The sequence below is a fragment of the Heloderma suspectum genome, chromosome 5, assembly GCF_057233095.1.
Source record: "Heloderma suspectum isolate Gila_16-S chromosome 5, 16-S_ref, whole genome shotgun sequence".
Lineage (NCBI taxonomy): Eukaryota > Metazoa > Chordata > Lepidosauria > Squamata > Helodermatidae > Heloderma > Heloderma suspectum.
This window is the reverse complement of record NC_139462.1, coordinates 6,732,954-6,757,116: the sequence shown is the minus strand read 5'-3', so window position 1 is coordinate 6,757,116 and position 24,163 is coordinate 6,732,954. Positions and strand designations below refer to the sequence as shown.

General features: G+C 51.6%; 1 protein-coding gene across 1 annotated transcript in view; it reads right to left on the bottom strand.

The window, feature by feature from the left end:
- Positions 1-21,499, bottom strand: part of CPXM1 (carboxypeptidase X, M14 family member 1) — a 34,482-nt gene extending 12,983 nt beyond the window's left edge. Inside the window, exons 1-8 of the mRNA XM_084855271.1 lie at positions 21,069-21,499; positions 15,090-15,188; positions 9,694-9,803; positions 6,852-6,991; positions 6,112-6,196; positions 1,774-1,924; positions 871-959; positions 382-505 (exon numbers count right to left, since the gene is read on the bottom strand). Of these exons, the coding sequence (XP_084711397.1) occupies positions 382-505; positions 871-959; positions 1,774-1,924; positions 6,112-6,196; positions 6,852-6,991; positions 9,694-9,803; positions 15,090-15,188; positions 21,069-21,399 (1,129 nt within the window). The 5' untranslated portion in view covers positions 21,400-21,499. The remainder of the gene's footprint in view (positions 1-381; positions 506-870; positions 960-1,773; positions 1,925-6,111; positions 6,197-6,851; positions 6,992-9,693; positions 9,804-15,089; positions 15,189-21,068) is intronic.
- Between the last annotated feature and the right edge of the window lie 2,664 nt (positions 21,500-24,163).

The following is a 24,163-nucleotide window of genomic DNA, read 5'->3' as shown; positions in this document are numbered from 1 at the left end:
GTTTTGTTTCGAGGCAGCGTTCAACGTAAGCTCGCACCTGTCGTCTGGAGTGGTACAGTCCAGGCACAGGTTGGCCAATGGAAAGCAGGCCCAATATGGAAGCATTGCTTGTTGAAGGGGGAGTGGCTTGGGCATCCCGACTCCTCATTTTAGGTGCACCTTTTTAAAACAGGCGTTGGTGTGTGCACGCTGAAACCCCGCCTGAGATGGTAGATAAGGCTGATGTGACAGCAGCAGATAACGGTGATGCACAGCTTGTCTGTCTGAAGCCAAGAACTGAGTTGCTTGTGTAACTCTGCAACCCCCATTTCTAACATCACCACCAACCAAGCTCTTATTCTTGTGAAACTGGCATGAATTGGGCTGCTTGATGACGCTCACCTACTTCATGCTGCCCAGGGTTGTCGGAAATCTCCATGACGTACATTTTCAGGCCTAGGTAGCTCTTCCCAATGCTGTATACCCGAGTGATGTTGGGGCATGCATCGTTCACTTTCTTCATCAGCTGCAGGAGGGGAAATTTCACACATCAGTTTCTGAGCAATCACTACCATGTCCTAACTCCAAGCATTCAAGGCGAGTAAACCTTATTTCACTTATTTCCTCTGGGAGCTTTTCCCCATGTGAGATAAGGGTGGCAGATAAGATAGATGAGCGTGGCAGATATCAGATAAGGATGGTAAACAAGACCAATGGGGTGGCATGGCCCACTCTCCTCTCATTCCTGGATGCTAGTCAGAAAATGGGAAGTTACAGGCCAAGTGTCTGTGGTCATTTTCGAGGAGGGGGAGCAGCCGGATGTGCGGGAACTCTGTGGCTGTGGATTGGGTTGCCTTCTTCACACATTTTCAGGCAGCAAAGCAGACACACCTTCCTCATTTCCTTGTAGTTGTGGTGCCTAAAATCCAGTTTATCATTGGTCTCTGGTGCGTCGTTCCACAAATAGACATTGTTGGGGTCTGGAAAGAAAAGAGGGAGGGTAAAGTCAAAGCTGGGTGTGTGTCGGCCTTCAGTTGGGTCAAGCCGTTCTGCTGAACCAGGGGCAAGATGGAGGGAAAAGAAGTGTTTTTGGCTATCTAATGAATACGGAGGCCTTCAGAGCCAAACAAGACCAGCTATATGCATATCTTTGCAGCTGCTAGGAAATAGTTATTTATTCCATTATGGCCTGCCTTTTCCTCCAAGGAGCCCAAGGTGGCGTACAAGATCCTCCTCCTCCTCTCCATTTTATCCTCACAACAACCCTGTGAGATGGATTAGGATGTGAGTTGTTGACTGGCCCAAAGTCACCCAGTGAGCTTCATGGCTGAGTGGAGATTTGAACCCAGGTCTCCTGAGTCATGGCCTAACACTAACCAATACACCACACTGGCAGTTTCCAGGAAACTGCAACATCCAAGCTTTCCTGGTCATCACAGAGAAGTGTGACACGAGAGTCCTCAGGGGGTGATGCATGAGCAGTGCGGGTGCTGAGGTTGGGATGACTGGGCAGCTGCCAAGGCCCACACCCTTGCCACACCCTTGCCACACCCAGAGCCCCCTAGCCCTGTGTTTCTGCTTCCTTGGTGTCACTGCCTACTCCTTGGTCTCCGCTAAAGAATCGAGCAGTGACAGGGTCCCAGAGAAGGAAACGGAGCAGCAGCCTTCGCATGCCTGGTCCTCTCCCTGACAACAGTGAGGAGGAGCTGGGCCCCCATGGAAGGCATTTTGCACAAGGCTCCCCCAAACCAGGAGCAAGCACCGTCCACGAGGGGCCCAGCCACAGGGAGCTACCTGGCACGGTACAACCCAGGATCTCCACCCTCAAGCAGATCGTCCCGTTCTCGAACCACGTTTGCGGATTGATGCGGATGTAACGAGCCACCACCGGGACAGGGAGCAGGCTGAGGACGGGAGTCTCCGGGTCCTTGTTTCCGGGAAATGTCTGGAAGAAGTGGGAGAGGAGGAATCAGTACCACGCTGAGCATCTGGCAAAAAATGAGTGTGATGTGCTGGGTTGGCTGGCACCAGGTCTCCCACGGAGAGATAGCCTGTGCCATTGGGGGATGCTGTTGCTCAGGGGAAGGCCCCAGGTTTGACCCCAGCACCTCCAGGTAGTGCAGGAAAAACTCTGGCCTGAAACTCTGGGGAGCCCTCATTGCCACTCAGCATTGACAAGACTGGGCTGGATGGACCAAGGGCCTGACTCGGGATAAGGCAGCTTCCGAGCTTCCAGATCCTCCCTGGCTCTTCTTTTTTTTTAAATTCCTGAAGCAAGGGATCAGATCACAGGCAAGCAGGGACTCAGGGACCAAACTACATGGAACATAGGAAGAGGTGTCAGGCCAGGCCAGACCATTCATCCATCAAGTCCTGTCCGATCGGAATGGCTCTTCAGGATCTCAGACATGTAGAGATATCTCTCCTATCACATGCAACTTGATCACTTAAACTGGAGATGTCACGGATCACAACTGGGACCGTCGGGATGCAAAGCCAATGGAGGCCGGTGGCTCCGATGTCAATGGGGTGGGGAATCTGCTTTGGTTTCAGTCAGAACTGCAAAGGAGCTCTCCAAGGTGCAGAACAGCTTGGAGAGCTCCTTTAGAGTTCTGACTGAAACCCGGAGAGGATTCACCGCCCCACTGATATCAGAGCCACCAGCCTCCACTGTGCAAAGCCAATGTTCTGTTATTGAGAAGCTCACTCTCACACTTTTTGGTAGGGGGAATGTCAGGCCCAGGGGTTGGATCCAGTCCTCCTGGGCTCCCCAGATGGGCACCCCCCCTTCCACCTGACTGCTGATTTCCACTGGTTTCCTGGCTTTTGTCGTCCCCCCACCCCCCAATTCTAAAAGCTTGAAATGCCTCTCCTAGGACTTAGTCACTGGCAATCAGAGCTTTAAGCTATAATATGTTGGGGGTTTTGTGTGGCTTTGGCTCCACCCACCACTGGAATGCGGCCCCCGAGAGCTTCTGTGGCATTCAGCCCTCGGGCTGAAAGAGGTTCCCCACATCTGCTCTAGCATCTTGTTTAAAATATCTGTACCATTCCAGAGGGCTGCTAGAACAAGAGTGTTGGAAACAGCCAGGAGCAGAAGGATCCTGATGGTAATGTGCGAGCTAGTAGCACCTAATGAACTTGAATGTCGTGACTGAGATGTCCTTTTTTGCAATTGCCTTAAAAAGGCCTTGGCCCATGTGAGCATGCCAAGAATGAGAGCTCCCGATATATGCTGACGCTTGCCTGACCGCCAAGTCCCCACCACAGCAAAGCCAGCTGGAGTGTAACTTGAAGTAGACCAGCCTCCCCCAACCCGGCGCCCTCCAATGGGGTTGGGCTTCAGCTCTCATCATCCCTGACCACTGGCCATACTGGCTGCGGCTGATGGGAGTTGCAGTCCAAAATGTCTGGAGGGTGCCCTGTTGGGGAAGGCTGAATTAGCCAGACTATAGCCCTGGCAGGAAATACCCTGCAGAGTCCTCACCTCCAGGTAGATTATTAGGTCAAAACATCACCAGGTCATCCCTGGTGGTCCCTTTTGTTCTAGGGATCTCCGCCTGTTTGTCTCTTGGATGCATGGCATTTGTAGTTGACCAGCCCAAACACCAAAAGGGAGTCTCAGTAAGGTTTCAGTTTGCTCCAGGAACCTCGCAATTGTATCTTTTGCTTAATCCCCACCCTAGCAGGACCAAAGTCATGGTCTGCTTCGTGTTCCTACCTCATGCCCTATAACTGCCCTTGAGTACAGCCTCTCAGTGTGATCACCGGGCCTGACGTGTCCTGTGGTCACAGGCCCTCTGCCACTCCCACTTGGAAGCAAAAACCACCAGCAAATTACCCAGTGTCATTATCAGGGCCGGCTCCAGACTTCTGGGTGCCCTTGGGCATGGTGCCACTGAAGGCCTCTGCCCCCCCCTCCTCCCTGCTTCCACCACTGCCATCTACCACCTCCCTCCCCCCCGCCCCCTCCGCCTGCCTCTGCCCTTCCCCCAGTCATAAATGGAGCTGTTGGCTTGGCGGCTTGCAAGTTGTGCAGCCCTGCACAAAGTGCAAAGACCAGGGCCGAGAGGCAGGATGCACGAAGGGCCTGCAGTGGCAAGCAAGGGCCCTTTATAAGCAGGCTCACTCCTGTTTCCTGCCCGTTCCAGTCCCCTCCTAGGGGAGGGAGAGCATAGATCTCGGGAGGCAGACGGGTGCCGGTTTCCCTTGGCAGGGGGCACAGAAGCAATTGGTTTCCCTTTGGTTGGCTTGGCATGTCCTCATGGCCCAAGCCCTGTGCTGAGATTGTTGCTCCTACCCTAGTCCAAGACCCAACTCAGTTGCACTGTTGTCTTTGTTCTTATTAAGGGGCGGACAGCAGCCAGGCAGGATGGGAGAGGGGTGTGAAACAAGTGGTAACTCTCCATGCTCCTAATTAAATGGAACTCTTCAGGCTTCACAGATTGCCAGCTTCGGGGGGAACGCCAGAATCTGGACAGACTGGGGGATTCTCAGAATCTCAGTTTTCAACGCAATTAAAAAAAGAGAAGTTTCTGTCGCTCATGGCTGCCAAGGAAATGTTCAAGCAGAGCCTGAGACCATCTTAGTTAGAAATTAAAGCCACCTTTAATATTTTCTTTTTCTATTACAACAACATACATGAACCAAAATAGCATCAAACACCCCCCCAACAAACACATCCTTAATTCACAGCTTCACCAATTAATTAACTGAAGCTTTGATTATTCTACCAATTAAAGCTTGCAGCTGTTGTGGCTTGGAACCAGGGTATCACCAAGGACACCTGGTCCAATATGCAGCCTGGTCCAATATCTATTCGAGTTCTGACTGGTTATGACTGAAACCTGGAGCAGATTGACCACCCCACTGACATTGGAGCCACCAGCCTCCACTGGTCTCACTGGTGGCATCCCAGCTCTGGAACACCCTCTCCAAGTCCGTGTGCCTGGCATGAATGTTAGGTGCCCCAGGAAAACTATTCTATATTTTCCTAGGTCTGTTCATTAACATGATGTTAACAAAAAAAAAGTCTGCTGGCTGCTTTAATGGTTTTATTGGTCCACTGCTGCTAATTTTGCTGTTTAAAACCATTTGGATTATTTTACAGTGTTATCGTTTTGTTTTGTTTTGAACTTTGTGCTGTTTCATAAACATGTAATCCATACAGAAACAAATAAATAAAATTGTGTGTTTGTGTGTGTGTATGTTCTGGACCTATCGTTTATGGTTTGGACCTTTTGCAAATTACCTTGATTGGTCTAGAAAGACCAATCTAGAAGCAATTACTTTTGATCCCAGAATGAGAGTGCGGAATTTTGGTTCCCAGCCAATTCCTATGGCTGTAACCATGTGAACTGCAGGTGGGGCATTTGTTTTCTCTGTAAAGGAAGTGGGTTACGTAGCTGCATTGGATTTGGTTTCGGATGAACAGCAAGGAGTCGGGTGTGAATTTACACAGAGTCATATGCAGTGTCTAGTAGCATATGCATTCTTACTTGGTAGTTGGCAATTATTATGAAGTTAGAATTGGTTCATACAGATGCACAGTGAGGGTCAGCGCTTCTTGCTACTAACAAAAGTTAGATAATGCACAGTTGCACCATTTGTACTTTTCTTGCTGATATGGGTGCTCCCTTCTGTGCTGTGAGAAACTGTCTTTCCTGCCAAGAGAGAAAGGCCCCTCCTTTCTCCTCCTGGGTGAAGGGAGGGAGGTGGTGTGTGTCTTCTGACAGTCTGAAACTAGATGAGATAAGCCCTAAAAAATCCTGGGCAAATTGGCCTGTCACCTGTTCTTGTCTGGGAGGGGGAAGGTGCACCACCTGCTCAGATAAACAGCCCCTCAGGACAGCACCTGTTGCTTCAAGGGAACTGAAGCAGCTACAGTGGAAAGCTAAGGGGTGTAGGTAAGCTTTTCTTTTCTTATCATTATTTCACACAAGTGGACTTGAGTCATATTGGTATTTTCAAATCTGTTTAGTGTGGGTCCTGGCTGGACCAGGCTCCAGGTTTAAGACAGATGTCCTCCTCTCCACCCATGCACTGAATGCCAATTCCCACATGTCTGTAAGTCCAGCCAATTCAAGCCCGGCATCTCACCCCGAGGATTCTTCAAGACCCCCACGGACTCACCGCCTCCTCGCTTCCATTCCTGCAAGGCTGCCAGCTATGGGTGTCGTTGCTGAACTGAATCTTATATGAAGTCACCCAGTTGAGGCTGGTGAAAGAAAAGAAGACTGAACATTTCGGAATGAGCAAAATTATTTTTTGTGAATCCCCCAGAGAGCTCTGCTATTGCGCAGTGTATAAACAAACAAACAAACAAAGCAAAAGCAAATTAACAGAAGGGAGGGGAACTTCATGCTCTCCCCCTCCTCACCCACTACACAAACACTTTCCCCAAGATGTTCTCCCATTTGAGCTGGGAAAGGAAATGCAGATAATGTTCAAACAGGAGGGGATATATGACCATCGAGTGAATGAATTTCTCCAAGGTGTTTGGATGAATCTACTTCATCCAACACAGAAACTGTCCGGAGCAGAATTCGTCATCCTGAGAATTCTAGATTCATTTTTTTTAAAAGGGAGGATTCTAGCCCTCATGGCTACAAAAAATAGCCTGAAAATGAGTGGGCAATGTCCAGTGAAATTTCACAAGCAAGGAGTTGGGTATGAAAATGAATTGGAGAATTCCGGGATCAGGGCACAGATTTTCGTATCCAATGTAGGCAGAATTAATGAAGCACAATAAAGTAAACTAAGCAGGCAAAGTAAACAAAACATATGCAAATTTGCATAACAGGCCACAGAATTTGAAGAACCTTGGATTTTTAAAGAGGATTGTAACTGCTCAGCATCCCGCTGGCACTTACGTCCAGATAGAGTTCAGCCCTTGCGTGATGACCCCGGTGAAACGTGTCATCCGCCTGGCGTCAATCTCCAGCCACTGGTTCTTGTCCACATGCCCAGCACACCAGCCTCCGTCAAAGAAATCACCATCATGGATTCCAGACTAGAGCAGGGGAAAGCAGAAAGTAGGAGGAAGTTGGTCAAAGGTACTGACTGAAAGCAGAATCTGGGTGAGGGTAGCTGTGTTGGCAGGGGCTGCTGTGACCAGCCTTCCACTCTGAAGGGGGCTGCAATGCAAAAAACTTTTTAAGGCAACCACTGTATTAGGCACACCACAATGGCCTAGCTAAAAAGGCTGCTTTCTGGACTAAAGTTTTGTCTTGGCCTATTATTGGCAGCTTATCAGGTCAGCTTGACATGGGGAAAACATGATGAGTTCTTGCCCCATAGGGTTCATGACCCAGACAGGTCTGACCATGGGGTACACATAGAGGACATATGGGAAACCTGGGCGGGGGGATTTCTATAGAATTATGCAGTAAACAAGATGTGTCAGGAACTATGTAAGCATGAGGGTGTTGCCCTAAGTTGTGCGGGGCTCTTTGGGGAGGCTACACTGCCCTGTTATAACCAATCAGCAAGCCTTAAACAGGATAGTTTTCATTTATGGCCATGGACATATGAATAAGGTATAAAAAAAGCCTTTTTGCTATGGGAGGGGTCATTCCCAGTTGGAGGTAACCTCTGCTAGCAGAAAGCTGGATTGTTAATGCTTTATGTTTTGTCATGTTTTCTCTTCCTGTTTTAAGCTTTGTCAATAAGTACCATGCTAACAGTTTCTTTCTTTACTTGCCTTAAATACATTTGCTTTTTGTTAATTAAGGGCGTAATCTTATGGGGATAGGCAGCCGCCTCTGAACTCGGAGATGACCGCCTATCTAATGCAGGGCAGGAGAAGCGCGGAGGGGATTGTCCCGCTCTGTGCTTCAGCTGCCCTACATTTGTGGCTAGACAAGCGATTTCGGCTGTCTAGGTGCGGGAAGGCAGAGCAGGGGAAGTGGCTGCCAGACGACACATAGGATGTGTCGTACTGGCATTTCCACCTTCCCCGCCCCAGAATGCCCCCCAGAATGCCCCGTTTTCACTGCTCTGTGCTCCTCTTCCGAGAGCGCTGGGCCGTTCCGAGCTGCCTGAAAGGCAGCGTGCGGGGGAGGGTTGGTTCTCAGGGAACCGACCTCGAAGCGTGGGCTCCGAGGTCAGTTCCCAGGAACCGACCTATCCCATGGCTGTCTAGCTGCTGACTAGTGGCCATAGGATTGTTCCCTTAATGTTTTAAAACTTAATCTAAGTCTATGAGCATCTATTTATAAAGTAGGTATGTTGTTAATATGACTGTGTATATCCTACGGTCAAGACAGACCACATCTCTAACCCAAGCCACAAGTTAGCAGACAGGAGTAAAGAACTGTCAAACATGAACAATGTGATTTGGTTAATGGGGTAAGTTAAACATTTTATTCCTTACACGTTGCTTGTGACAGCAACAGACTTAGGGATGCCAGTCTCCAGGAGGTGCACCCTGGGATCCCTTGAGACGTAGCAAGTGTGCACAGTCTGACTGTGTTGCGCACTACGGATGCTCAGGATTCCATATTGGCCAGTTCGCATAGTTTGACAATGTCTGAGGGGGTTTGCCGTCTTCTCAGGGTCTCCAGGAGAAGGAGTAAAGCTGCCTTCCCGAACCTGCTATCAGAAGGTTGGCCTAGAAATTTCAGTGCTTAGAGGAGGCAGGTGGACTGAGACAACTCAGAGGATGAAAAGGTTAAGCAGTGAGGGCCCTTTAGGCATGTGGGCCTTGGCTAGTGCCCGGTGATACTGACCGCTGCCAACAACCCTGCCTTCGCAGCTCCTTCACCATGCCCAGGAGATCAAGCACAGGCTCCACCCGGCGTATCTATCAATGTCAGCCCAAGAACAAAGCAAAGCATTTACCATCAGCCCTGCTCCGCTGGAGTTTGCCAGGCTTCTCCACCCACACTGACCTGCCCAGCGACCAGAACATTGACCTCAAAAGTTCAATTCCGATGACCCTGAACTGGTCGCCCGTTTGTTCTGGAATACATTGTTGTCAGGAACGAGGTATTTTTGCATTGTTGAAATTAATGGTTGGCGGTCGTGGTGGTTCTGATAGATTATTTGTCTTTTGTAAAAACTTTGACTCGTTGTTGGATGTTGTTTGCAGCAGCAATGTTGCCAAGGCATTTCTTATCCGCTGTGAGCCCCCTTGCGTGCCACATATGCAGAAAAGGCAGTGGCGGCTGGTGGCTCCCATGTCAGTGGGACGGTAAATCTGCTCTGGGTTCCAGCCAAAATCAGTCAGAACTCTAAAGGAGCACTCCAAGGTGCTTTGCACTGATGCTTTGCCTCTTGAATAGCGCCTTTAAAGTTCTGAGTGTTTCTGACTGTAGCCCAGAGAGAATTCACTGCCCCACTGACCCTGGAGCCACCAGCCTCCCCTGAGAAAAGGGGTATTTGTAAATCAGCCGTTCCCAAATTGGTGCCTTCCAGATGTTCTGGACTACAAGCCCCTCCTGCACTGACCATTAGCAATGCTGCCTGGGGTTGATGGAAGCTGTCGTCCAAGATATCTGAGAGGGTGCCACGTTGGGAAAGGCTGGTGCGAATAAGCCTGCCTTGATTTGACCTGAGCTACCACCACGACTTTGCCCTGTTCCCAGTGGTTTGGTGCAAGAGGAGTGAGTTTTCAGCAAGTCATCCCCTTGGCCATGAACGGAGGTGTTTCCCCGCTCTCCTCCCAACCGCTCCCCCTGCCAGCGAGTGAGCATACGGTAAGGTGTGCGTCACCTGTATGTTGAGGCGTCCGCGGTGGGCCCCGAGGCCATCGCGCTTGATACTGGAAGCTCGCAGCTGGGAGTCCCGCACCCTCAGAGACTCGAGTCCCAGTGGGGGGCATTCTGGATGGAAGTGGTGAAGGGGCAGGGTGGTGGGGTGGGGTGGGGTGGGTGAAAAAGAGACAAAACCAGCTGAAGAAAATACATATTTGACTTCTTCTCTCAGGTTACCCCCTTCCCTCTTAAAAAGAACACATCCATCAGGTATAAAGGGGCCCGGGCCTTCTGAACCCTTCATAGCTGTATGGAAAAGGGACTTTCAGCCAGTATTCATTCTTTTTCTCTTGCCTGCATGGCATACTTCAGCTGCCCGCTTTCCTTCTTTGTACTTGTGCTTGCCCTCACAACAACCTTGCAAGGTGGGCCACCATTAGCCTGTTCTACCTACGATAAACATCAGAAAGCACTTCTCCCATGTAAAAAGTCAGCCGTCAGGGCCCAGCATGGACTGGCAAGAATCTTGCCTGAATGGATGCCTGTGGTCAGGGTCGGGGCACCCTAGGAGGAGAGGGTTCCAGCACTCCTACTTATGTGCGGCCAGAAGGTTGCCAACTGGCAGTGCTCTTTGGCCTTTAAAAGCTCAACATGCAGCAGAGATTGAGCCAAGGAAGTTTTCCGCTTCATTTCCTCCACCATGCAAGGAAACATTCTGGGTGTCGGGCTGCTTTTAAAGGCAAACGAGCTCTCTTGCCTTAAAACCAAGAGCACAACAAAAGCCATTCAGACAAACTTTAATTTATTCATCGGGTTAGGCTCATGCTGTGTGTTTCACTGGACCAGTGTTCCAATAGGGCCCCTATATGGATTGCTGCTGCGTAGCTGTTCTTGTGCCAATATACTGGAAGCCCTGACAGCTGCTCTCTCATAATAGCAGAACTAGATGTGGGGCTTCCATAACTGGAATTCCCATATTTTTCTTTAACAAAAAGCAGCCATGGGTAAGGTGTGTGCAGGGGTGCATCTAGGTTTGGGCCCTGTTGTAGGGTGCCGGGAGGAAACTCCTGGGGTTTAGGGGGCCGCATTGCCCCCCCCCCCCGGAATCTTGTGTGGGCTCCATCCTTCTCCTGTTGCAGCCAGAAATGCTGCCACTGCTGAAATCCCAGTGATTCTGGGAACTGCTGGGACTCTAGCAGTGGTGGCCACTTTGAGTGGCTGCGGCGGGATGGGCCGCCAAAATGGCCTTGGCAGGCCACATGCAGCTGTAGTGGAGGAGGTGAAGGGCTTAAACCTGCTTTTGGTGCCACTTTCCCGCTGAAAATCGCCTCCCCGCCCCAGCTGTGATTTACCCCAACTAGAAATATGTGCAGGGCACTGAATCAAGACAAGCTCATCAGCCCAGGACCAAGGAACTCCTTCTTCACACAGCTGCCTTGTGAGATCCGCTGCCCCGCAATGCCAGAATGGCCACCAGCTTAGATAGGCTAGTTCAGCCTTCCGCAATGTGGCACCCTCCAGATGTGCTGGACTACAGCTCCCAACACCCCCAGCCAGCATGGCACGCATGTGGGTTTCCCAGAGACATCTGGCTGTTTGCTTTTGGGAAGCAGATCACTGAACGAGCTACACCTTTTGCTCAAATCCAGCAGTGCACTTAAAACAAAAAAATTGTACCCACCCCACACCATAGGGGAAGGGAGGGATTCAGGTGTAGATAGAGAAATAAATAAAACTAATGTTAGGAGCATGAAGTGCTCCTCTTCAAGGTTCCAGCCAGCCATGCCCTTTTCCACAATACACCATTCCATTCCGTTCCCCCTTGTGCCCATCTTTCCGGCCGCCTCCATAGCATTCTGTGGTCACTGAGCATGCTTCATCTTCATTGGGCTGTTTTGGGGTCCCCCACCTTTAGGGCTCCTCCTATTAAACCCCCCAAGATCTTTTTTTTGTACTTCTGAAACCCTTGGGCTCTGCCGCCCACCCCCCCAGCCTGCTGATACCTCCCCTCTTGTGCCTTTAGCATGCTGGGAGAATACATTTGGCATTAGTTTATAGATGCCTTCTCCCAACTTTGTGCCTCCGGATGCGATGAACTACAACTCCCATCCTCCTCCAGCCAGCATGGCTGGCTGGGGGGGTGCTGTGAGTTGTAGTTCAACAGAGCTGGAGTGCACCCAGTTGGGGAAGGCTGGTTTACAGGATGTCTCGACATGGGGAGGAGGAGAAGAAAGTCCAAGTCTGTACAAAGGAAACTGAGCCCAGAGGAGGGGTGCGTGTGTCTTCAATTGTAATGTGATTGTGGAAACCACAGGGCTGTTTCTTGCATGAGTCTTGGATGAGTCAACACAGCAGAAGAGATCCCAGGCAGAAACGGGATACAAAGTCCAACCACACTCTTTGGGAGGAAGCTGGCGGGAGACATCCCTTTCAGGGCCCCTAATTCTTTTCCATAGCAGCTGCTGGAGGAGGAATTATGCAGAACAAGCAAATTTAGGCAATAAGATGCCCAGCCTTTATTGGAGGGGGGTGGGCAGGGCTCCTGTGCCTTTAGAAGCTGGGCAACATGCAGAAACGGGCAATGTGTTGCCCATGATTGCAACGCTGTGCCAGGAAAAGCTTCTCCATCTTGATGCACACCCTTGATAAAAGTGCAAGAACCTTGCCAGTTTAAGAGGTCAGCAATTCTAAGAAAGAGACTCCCTTACTTTGCACAATTAGTTCCAAACACAGAACGTTCTGTAGAATCTGAATGTAATTTGGTGGCAGAGGCTGAATTTGGATTTGGAAATGCGGGGTGGACGGGGGGCGGGTTGCAGGCAGAGTGGGGGAGGAAAGTATATATGGCTTTGTTTTTAGCTTGGCCGTTTTTACATGAATAGGAATGGTGGAATACCATTAGTGCTATGGCGCCTATTGCATGCCATGCACTTTGGATATGGGAGAGATGATGGAAGCGGGAGCATAGGAGCACACATTTCAGCACATGTCCCACCTCCATTTCTGTGAAAGGGTCACACCAAGTCCTCGCCCTGACTGCAGCCTCTTCTTTTGAGATTGTAGCTGCCATCTTTCCCAAAAGTCTCACTCAAACATCCTGCCAAAGTCTCCCTTTCCTGGCTTTGTGAGTATAGATGTGCAAAGATGTATGCATGCTCTGTGCATGTTGCTAGTCCTCAATGCCATTGAGTTTGGTATATCTGCATCAACCAATTTCCAACAAATATGCTATTCTTCTTGCTAGACAAAGAGACAAATATGCTCTATAGTTCATCATAGTTCTTTCAACAACTTTGTATCCAGACACAGGCGGAGGCACCCTTTCAAAGGGCAATGGCCTTGTGAATTTCCACCCTGCCCTCTGTCTCACACTGGTGTGTGTGTGTGTGTGTGTGTGTGTGAATGGTGCCTTTCTGTGTGCTTCTCGTTTAGCAGGAATCGTTCCCCCATCCCAACTACCAACAACCTTTCGGGAGGCTTTGCCAATGAGCAGGGAGGGGGTGTCCTGCCAACATTTTGTCTGGCGACAGCACAGCCAAACACAAACCTCTCAATGCCACATTAAACCTCAAAAGCCTGAGGAAAAATAACAGAGCTGGCTTTCCAAGAATAACTTGGAGCCCAAACTGGCCTCCAGGACTTCGGAAATCCAAGGCCCCTTTTATATAAAAGGCTAAAAATTAGGGCATTGCATTGCCAGCATGTCTAAAAGTAATGTCTGTTCTGTATTGATGCACACTGTGCGCAGGTGGGAGCCTGTTTTCTCTGTGTGTGACATTTACATAACGTGAGGTACAGGGTTCCATCAAGCACTGGCCGCATGGTTCCTCTGGAAAAGACTTGAACCTGTGGCCAGCTGGCTGTGTTGCTTGCACAGGGTTCAGTGTTTCTGGCATGCTTCTCAGTGGGGCACCAAAAGCTGAATCTGCACATGGCAGCACATGCTTGCGGCTGGTTGGCCACTCCAGGCTAGGAGTTGGCACCTCCAGGAGTTTCCCGCAGCACTGAAGCTGTGGAGTGATCAGGGCCCAAGACTTTAGTCCTCATGATTACAGACAAAGCTTGACATATTTTGCATGTCTGCTGAAGTCTGACAGACCGAGGACACATTTCCATAACTACCCTTCGTGTGGCCAAGTCACTGTTCATTTCTTGTTACAGATCACCATGTGGGGTGCGAGGGCTTCTCCTTCGCCTGCTAAATAATCTTCAACTCAATGTAGGGACAGAGGGCCTATTTCTTACTTTACAAAAATCATGCCCCCTAAAATGGAGGACTGTGCCCCCTTGACCCACAGCGATAAATGGAAGAAAATGACCACTACTGGTACTACCACTACTATTGGTATTACTACTACTGGTACTACCTCTGGTACTACTACGATTACTACTACTGGTACTACTTCTGGTACTAGTACTATTGGTATTACTACTTCTGGTACTACTTCCAGTACTACTACTATTGGTATTACTACTACTGGTACTACCTCTGGTACTACTATGATTACTACTACTGGTACTACTTCTGGTACTAGTACTATTGGTATTACTACTTCTGGTACTACTAGCTGTACTTGGTACAATTCACCAATAATCTCAGAAGTGCACTCTTTCCTGCCAGCTCACCTTCTTCACCATCATGCTTCATACGTCACTTAGCATTTATAACAGGCTTGTTCAGTGGTCAGAGCAGTTCACATTCGTCCTTCTAACCCTGTAAAGCTGGTACTATTGATCCTATCTTGAGGTGTGGGGTTGTGGCTCAGGGCTCATGTGACCCCCCCTAGTGCAGACTCCCCAAACCCGCTGCCCTTCAGGTGAGTTGAATTACAACCCCCATCATCTCCAGCCAGCCTGGCCGGCAGACTGGGATCAATGGGAGTTGTAGTCCAACACACCCGGAGGTCACCTGGTTGGGGAAGCTTGCCCGAGGGAATTGGTGGCTGCTGTGAGGTCTGCACTGGAGGCGGGCTCGCAGGGACATGGGGCCGGCACTTTTTTATTAGCAGGGACACTGAGGTCATCCGCCCCCAGCCTCAGACCGCCCCCTTCCCCCTGAGCTCAGCTGCTGTCCTCACAGTAGCTGGGGGGAAATGAACTTCCCCAGCAACAATATATTGTCCCTGCTGTAATGCCGTCTTTTGGGGTGGCCTGGTCTGGATGGGCCATGAAGACCCACTAGCTTTACAGCAGATTTGCTCCTGGTGGAGATAAAACTGCTAGAACTGGTGTGTTGCTATGGATCAACACAGCTGCCTGCAATTTTGGCCCCTCCTTGGGGGTGCGGCTAGGGGGACTGCCATGATGAGCGCCTGCCCTTCAGAACTGACCACCACACCACTGTTTCCCGGTTCTTGGGCTCAGCTGTGCTGCTCCTGGCCGGAACAATGGTGGGGTGAAAGACTGGATACATACGTAGCACCTCTTTTTCAGCTGTTCCCGGGGCAGAAGGCTTGCCTTTCTTCTTCAGGACCTTCTTCTTGATGACTTTAACACGGACAGATTTGTTCACAGCTGGAGAAAAGGCAAAACCAGACATAGACACAGTCATCCCCTCATCCGGGTCATGCCGGGAAGGCTGGCTTGGTGGGCACGATGTGGGCGGAAGCGGAGAGGCAGCAGGACCAAACACCTGCAGCGTGGGGGGCACATGCATAGCGGCAGGAGCCAGGGTGGAGTCGGGCGCTGGGCCGCCCGCTCCAGAGGCCATGCTCAGCCACAGGACAGGGAGGGGCACAGCACGAAACAGACTGATGCAAAGTGGCTGCAATGCCGATGGGGGCAAAAGGGGTACAAATGGCAGATGCCACCAGTAGGGTGGTCTGTTAGGAAGGGGGGACCTGGCCTATATCCTCTTTCAGTGGAGGCTGGTGGCTCTGACATAGTTGGGTAGCGAATCCGCTCCGGGTTTCAGTCAGAATTAGTCAGAACTCTAAAGGAGCGCTCCAAGGTGAGAAGCAGGGAGACGAAGATTCCAAGGAATGAAGCACCTTGGACAGCTCCTTTAGAGTTCTGGTTCTGACTGAAACCCAGAGCTGATTCCCCGCCCCACTGACATCAGAGCCACTCACCGTCACTGTCCTCTTTCCTTCAATTTTGTACCCTGTTTGCTATCAAAAGCCTACATCAGCCTTCCCCACAGCTGTGCCCTCAGATACGGTGGACTACAAGTCTCATCACCCCCAGCCAACATGGGCCATGAGGCTGAAGGCAGCTGTGGTCCAATGCAGCGGGGGGGACGGGGACGGACGACCAAGCTGGGCATGGCTGGCACCGCCATGATCTCCTGACTTGGAGGATGTGGATCAGACCTAAAGCCAGAGCTCTCTGAGTTTTGCTCGCAGAAAAGCACACCAGAGACGAGTAGCTGGAGTTTTGTGCCCTTGGACAAAGCTGATATGCTAGCTAGATACACTCAGTGGTGTAGAGGAACCAGGGCTTGCAGTGATACAGCACTGGACACTTTTTTATTAGCAGGGACGTGGACATCATCAGCCAACCCCACCCCACCCCCTCGGACCGCCCTCTTCCCTCTGAGCTCAGCTGCAGTCCTCACCGTAGCTGGGGGGGAATTAATTTTCCCAGCAACAATATATTCTTCCTGTTTGTAATGCAAAGTCTTTGGGGGTGGCCTGGTCTGGAATGGGCCATTAAGACCCTTTCCCTTTACAACTGACCTTCTCCTGATGGAGATAAAAGTGCCAGAACTGGTGTGTTGCTGCAGATCAACACCTCTGCTTGCATTTTTGGACTCTCCTTGGGGGTGTGGCTATGGGGCCTGGCATGATGAGTGTCTCCACTTTGGAATGTATGCTACGCCACTGACTGTACTCCTCTGAGTCTCCTCTGAGTTGGAGCTGCAGAGCGTTTGGCTCCCAGCCAGGACCCCCCTTCGTTTTGGCTAGAGGTGGCCAAATGACTGGCTGAGAAGTGGAGGACATTTCCAAACATCGCTGCTGAAATGATTCATTCGGTCTGTTAGGAAAGATGCATTTCTCCACTTTTGAAATTAGGTGTAATGTGAAGATGGATTGACTGGCATGGGCGTGTTGCTGAAAGGTGGGCAGAACAGCCAATCAAGAGCCAGGGTGGTGCAACGGTTAGATAGCCGGAAGGGGACTGAGGAGACCTGAGTTCAGATCCCCTCAGAGCCGTGAAGCTCAGGGGCCGACTCTGGTTTAGTCGTTCTCTCTTGGCCTAACCTACCTCTCAGGGTTGTTGGGAGGATAAAATGGGGAAGAACTACGCACTCTGCCTTGAGCTCATTGGAGTCACAATAATCATTGTAATCATTATGACTTCTTCTCATAATGTCTTCTGTAATCATTGCTCTCTGAGTTCTTTGCATATTTCCCGCAAGTTCATGTATGCAATTTGAATACAGAACCTGAACATTGAGCTCCAAGCCTGACATGTGGAAAAGGGTGAACGGTCTTTCTCTGCAATAAAACAAAGGTAGCGGCACTGACCATAAAGAAAGGGGAAAAAATTAAAACTAAAATCCATCTTAGAGAAATACCAACCAAAAGATCACATTTTTTGGTGTTCTTTTGGTTGGCCTAATTAAGGGATTGCATGAAGATGCGTTTTGGAATTTCTCTGCAATGTAACCCCCAGGATAATCGTGGTCAAGGCTTTTCTGCCCCATCTGAGGCCTCTGTCTGCATATCTGCCCTTTGCTGGGAGTCTCTGCCTCTGCACAGGACAACTTAAAAGGACCTTAGACTGGCCTGCCCCAGTCTGGCTGGGGGATGCTGGGAGTTGTAGTCCCAACGCATCTGGAGGGCACCAGGTTGGTGAAGGGAGAGAATGGCTCCCCAGCCTTTCCTCAGTTTGATGGAGGGTGCTTCCAGACAGAGGGTTCCTACTGCTAGCAATCAAAAGGCCTTGTGTGCAGCTATTCCACCTTTTCTTCCTTAACAGATTTTTTTTCTGGTAAGAAAAACGATGGAAGAAGCAATGGGAAAACACAGGAGGGCTGCACATTGAAGATGATGATGTCTAGATCCCCACCCCCACCCCCATAACATTCTGTGAATGAGGCCAGGCAATTGCACAACAAAGCCCCATCTGGAAGTGCCCCCCTGACAGCAGCCCACCGGCAGCAAGGGTTTCTCCTGTTCCCTCCGACGTGGTCCTAGCTCTCCCCCTGAGCTACAGCATCTGGGCCCCACCTGGGAGAGCAACCTGGTCTGGTGTCTGCTTAAACTTCATGACATAGGAAGGAAGAGGGACGTGCCATGTGGCCTGCAGCCAGTGTGAGGCCAGGTGTGCCCGAAATCAACCTAGGGTCCCCCAGACGTGGGGGGCTACAGCTCTCGTCAGCCTTTGGCTATGCTGGCTAGGGGAAACGCTCCTTTCTGGAAGGAGGCAGGTTGGCACAGGTCGCATAAGAGGACTCCGCTGACCTGCTTCTGTCCAGAAAGGAGCATCTCCGCTCACTTCTGTCTCGGGGCTTCCCCTAGCTGGCACTGAATCGCCCTTGCGCAAACGGCGGGTCCTGCTTGTGCAACTGAGCGGCAGGAGCCCTGCTGGCAGAGGGAGGCAGTGGAGTGTGTGAACACCCTGTTGGACTCTGCCCAAAGAACCCTCCGAAGGGTGGGGGGAGCACAGGGGGCTTGAAACCGCCCATCAGCTGCAGTGAGCACCTGTAGAGCAGACTGAGCGGGCAAGGGCACAGCTCACCTGGCCACAGTCTTCTTCTCCACTATGGTCAGATGTATGGTATTCCTGTTTAAATCCTTTCTTGCCATTTTTTCCAAATTTGCATCTATACCTATAAATTAGCATATGCAAATATCACGCAAATCTGTGCCCTCTTTTGTCCTCCTTTTTCGGCGGAGGGAAGGGAGAATGCCAAAGTGGCTAACCTCGCTGCCCTCCAACTTCCAGATCCAGAACTTGCAATTGACCTCAGGGACTCTGGGTTGGAGAGTCGTTGGTGCATTCCGGGGGAGCGGGCAACCTGTGTGTAGATCGGAACATGCGATGATGTGCGCATGTGGATTTTTCACTGCTTGTGTGTGTGCATGCATGCAAAAACCATGTGTAAAAATGTGGCAGTTATGCTGACACGGAATTTTGTGCAGGGCATTTGTAACATGTGAATGCATGCAGTCTTCTGGTTTCTCCCCACAGGCGCATGAATGAAAGGGCTTCCTTCCTTCCCTTCTCCTCCTGCCAGCCATTATGTGGCCACAGGGAAGCAGTGTGCTGTGGAACAGGATGCCAGAGGCACCCCAAACAGTGATTGCTCTGTGCTGGCCTGGCCAGGCTCCATCAGTCCCCGCTGCCTTCCTTCAACCGCTGTGTGGAGCGGGGAGCTGAAGCACAGAGTGGGCCAGCTTGCATCTGGAGCACCAGCCGCAGCGTGGGAGCCTGGAAGAGGGTGACGCAGCCCGTAGAAGGGAAGGCCTTTCTAGGAATACGGCCCCCTTCTGCAGGCAAAGGCAAAGGAAGGCACTGGGTGGGGCGGAGAGCTAGGCAGATGCCTGGAGGGCAAGGATGCCGTCTTGAATCCCATGCAGGTCAACATGTGTGTGCCCCTTCCCACTGCAAAGAAGCTGAAGCATTTCTGAGAAGAGGCCGCTACTCTGAAAGTGTTCTATGGTTGGAGGCATGAGGATTGGAAGTTCTGCAGAGGTCATAGCGTGCCAGGCCAGGTGTTCTCATGCCAAGTTTGCAAATGCAGAATCAGCAGGACGGCGGCGGCCCGCTTTGGCATTGTAGTGCATGCAGTGCTCAGCTCCAGGACATCAGCTGTGCCACCACAGGGCTCTGAAGCAGACAAGCACAACAGCAGCCCTCTTAGGAGTACCACAAAACAGCCCAGAAAATGGCAAAGCATGTAGCAGGTATGTCAGCCTCAAAACACCACCGCAGCCTGCTGCAGAGTAGAGCAAGATGGGCCCAGCAGAAAGATCTGCAACCTGCATGAAGCCAAAAAGGAGTGGGGAGCACACACAGCACATAGGCCTGCCCACACAGTGGAAGAGCTCACCCACTGCCACACAGGGCGCACCATGCCACGGAGAAGTGCAAAGCACAGGGGGCACAACGGGACAGGTGGCATCGTGCTGCAGAGCACAGCATGTGAAACACGCCAGAGGCGCAAGGCATGAACTGTAACTGCCAGCCAGCTACGCGACACGCAGAGACCACAGCACACTGCATGCTCCATACTTCCCAAGACCAAGACATGATCACACAGCATATCCCAGCACTGCAACACTCACAGCAAGGAACATGGGAAGAATGGGAAATGTTAATATCAAAGACAGGCATATACATTCTTTAAATAAAGAAATGAAACAAACAAACAAACCATACGGCTCCAGGCAATGTGACCAACACAGCTCGCCAGCACATCACTCAACTCCTCACAATCTAGCTGGGAAGTGCCTTGGCATCAGAAAGGGTCCAGCATGCGCTGCATTCACAGCCCATCCAAACGCACAATGCACACCCCAAAGGATGCTCACATTGCGGCGGGACCCAAGGAGCAGGTGACACCCCAGTTCCCCACAAGCACTGGCACAAGATCCTAAAGGGGCCTTCCTGAGGGCGCAAGAGAGAGAGGGCCCTTGTCCCAATCAACTGCAGAACGCAGGCTGAGAGAAACGGGGCTGTGACTGCACACACAGTTCATATCTTGGATTCCTGCACTGAGCAGGGGGTTGGACTCGATGGCCTTGTAGGCCCCTTCCAACCCTACTCTTCTGTGATTCTGTAATACAGCACAACAACGATGACAAAGTGACAACCCGTGTGCCCACGGGACACACAGAGACACGCATGTACACCTTTGCACGTCCTGGGTTCCGGCACAAAGACGAACCCTCCAGAGAGGAGACGGTAGTGTGTGAATGGCCACACAAATCATCTTTTACTCCCTTTGGGGTACGTGCGTCTCTGGGACTCGTTCATCCAGAAAGAGACGAGTCGACCCTTGCATCAGATGCCCAGCGAATCAACCTGACCCTTAAGCAACCATTCACAAATGCCGTTCTACACGGGATTCCTCCGAATTAATTCGCATTTCCAGACCGGACTTTGGGGAGCGGTGATCCGATCGTTCCAGCGAGCTGCATTTGAAACGTTTTCCCCTTTGTCGGTTTGTGTCCCCTGCTGGGAAGACAGAGGCAGGATCCGTCCCGCCAGTCCTCCAAGGGGAGCCCTCGGCTCTAAGACCGCTCGGGCTCGCTGCCCGCTCCCTTCGCAGACCTTCGCGGCGCTGCGAAATCCTCGCGGCGCGCCGCGCACGCAGGGTGTTCGCCCTTCCGCGTGGCAGACGCCCGCGCGTACGGACCCCCAGGCCAGAAAAGAGCAACGGGTGGAGTTCAGCTTGGGCGCCCCCCGCGCCCCCCGCGGATGCGCCTCCGCCGGAGCGGGTACCTTTCTCGTCCGCCGCCTGCCCCGCGGAGAGCCTCGTCCTCGCGGCGTCGCTGGTGGAAAGGGGCTCTTCCAGGCCCGCGCCGCCGGGGGGGGCGGTGGTCGCGAGGCCGCCGGGGGGGGCGGGCGCCGGCCGGGCCGTGCCGCTCACCTGTCCGGTCCCGGAGGTGGCCGCGGGGGCGGCGGCCGGGCCGGGCAGCGCTGCCACCTGGCTTGCGCCGGCGCCAGGCTCCTTCCGCAGGAGGCTGGGGGGGGCGGTGCGGGGTGCCCCCTCCACAGAGGGGGACCAGGCGGCGTGGGAGAGGGCCAGGAGGACCACGGGGAGACCCAGCATTTTGGGGAGGGGGAGACTGGCCAAGGGGACTCAGCTGATGCGCGCTGCAGCTCTCCTCCCAGCCTCCGCCTGCGTCTCCCTCCCCCTCCGCTCTCGGGGTGCTGCCCCCTGCCTTTGTAACAGTCCCTCCCGTCTCACATACCATGCCATTTCCATACATGTACCGCATTGTCAGGAATAGCTGTGACCGAGAAAACAACGACGACTGTGGCTCATTCTGGCTTCACCTTGGCTGGTTTCATCAAGGTCCGACTGCTCTGGGAAGGGCATTCCTCTCCAGGTGCCCCCTGACGTTGTGCAGATGATGGGGCCCTCCCCTGTCTACTCCGATTGTTTGATATTACAGCCGCTTCAGTGTTGGCATGGATTCTGTTTCTCTCCATCTGAGAATTTGATCGGAAGCCCGTTGAGGGTCCTGGTTGCTCCCTGAAGAGAATCAGCCCTTTGAGAAAACAACAACAAGAACTCTCTCAGCTAGCCTACCCCACAGGGTTGTTGTGAAGACAGAACGGCAGGCAGGGAGGGCCATTCAGGCCACTCTTCATTCCCTGGTAGGAGTGCAGGAGAGAAGCCAACGCATTCAAGTGTCCTTTCCTGAAACAACGGGCTCCCAAAGAGTTTTAGGGCCATTTCAAAGGCGAGAGTTCTTGAGCCATTTGAAATGGGAAGCGACATTTGGGCTTTCTCTCTGCTCCCAGATTTGGGCCTTTAATGCCAGATTAATGGCGATCGCTGGTTGGGGCCCAAACACGACAGGCTCCCCCAACCTGGTGTGCTCCAGACATGTTGGACTGCAGCTCCTACCAGTCCCAGCGAGCGTGAAATTAAAAAATGCAGCACCGCGTCACACACCAGTGCAGGCTGGTGGCTCCAGTGTTACTGGGGCAGGGGGTCCCCTCTGGGTTTCAGTCAGAACGAGTCAGAACTCTAAAGGAGCTACCCAAGGTGCTGGACACAACCCCCAAAAGAGGTCCAGCAGCTTGGAGAGCTCCTCTAGAGTTCTGCCGGGTTCTGATTGAAACCCAGAACAGATTCACAGCCCCACTGGCATCGGAGTCACCAGACTCCACTGTCATACATGTGGGAGAAGCGGAGTGCAGCACTCTGCATTTGCTTAATACATCCTACTCCGAATGTCACTAATTACAGACAAAGGCAGGGGTGTGGCGGAGGCAGGGCTCACTGGGTCAAAGTGCTGAGATGTCTTGACTAGCAGGGAGGCTGAGGTCATGTGCCCCCCCCTCCACCCCACCCCGTCAGACTTTCCTGCTCCCTCTGAGCTTAGCTGCTAGGGGTTATGGACGAGGGATGGATTTTCCACGAGCTGTGGGCCACGGAGGGGGGAATGGATTATATAATAAAGGAATGAAGGAACTGGCAGGAGAACTCTCAGAGCCACTGTCTATTCTCTTTGAGCAATCATGGAGGACGGGTGAAGTGCCAGATGACTGGAGGAGGGCGAATGTTGTCCCTATCTTCAAAAAGGGCAAAAAGGAGGAACCTGGGAACTACAGACCAGTCAGTCTGACATCAATCCCTGGGAAAATTCTGGAGCAGATGATAACGCAATCCATCTGTAAGCACCTTGAAAACAATGCAGTGATTACTCGAAGCCAACATGGATTTGTCAAAAACAAGTCCTGCCAGACGAATCTGATCTCATTTTTTGATCAGATAACCTCCCTTGTGAACTGTGGGAATGCTGTGGACATCATACACTTCGCCTTCAGCAAAGCTTTCGATAAAGTGCCCCATGATATCCTGATGAGCAAACGAGCTCAAAGTGGGCTAGATGAAACAACGATCCGGTGGATCCACAGTTGGCTACAGAATCGGACTCAAAGAGTGCTTATCAATGGGGTCTTCTCAAACTGGGGAGAGGTAACGAGTGGGGTACCGCAGGGCTCAGTCCTGGGCCCAGTGCTCTTCAACATTTGTATTCATGACTTGGAGGAGGAGGTGCAGGGAATGCTGATAAAATTTGCAGATGACACAAAATTGGGTGGGATAGCTAATACTTTGGAAGACAGAAACAAAATTCAAGGAGATCTTGATAGGCTGGAGTGCTGTGCAGAAAACAACAGAATGACATTAAATAGGGATAAATGCCAAGTTCTGCACCTAGGAAAAAGAAACCAAATGCACAGTTACAAGATGGGCGATGTTGTTGTTGTTGTTCAGTCATTCAGTCGTGTCCGACTCTTCGTGACCCCATGGACCATAGCACGCCAGGCCTTCCTGTCCTGCACTCTCTCCCGGAGTGTGCTCAAGTTCATATTCATTGCATCCGTGATGCTATCTAGCCATCTCATCCTCTGCCGTCCCCTTCTCCTTTTGCCTTCAGTCTTTCCCAGCATCAGGGTCTTTTCCAGGGAGTTTTCTCTTCGCATTAGGTGGCCAAAATATTGGAGCTTCAGCTTCAGTATCTGTCCTTCCAATGAGCACTCAGGCTTGATTTCCTTTAGGATGGACTGATTTGACCTCCTTGCAGTCCAGGGGACTCGTAAGAGTCTTCTCCAGCACCACAGTTCGAAAGCATCAATTCTTCGGCGCTCAGCCTTCCTTATAGTCCAGCTCTCACAGCCATACATTACTACTGGGAAAACCATAGCTTTGATTAGACGGACCTTTGTCGGCAAGGTGATGTCTCTGCTTCTTACTATGCTGTCTAGGTTGGCCATAGCTTTCCTCCCAAGGAGCAAGCGTCTTTTAATTTCATGGCTACAGTCACCGTCTGCGGTGATCTTGGAGCCCAAGAAAGTAA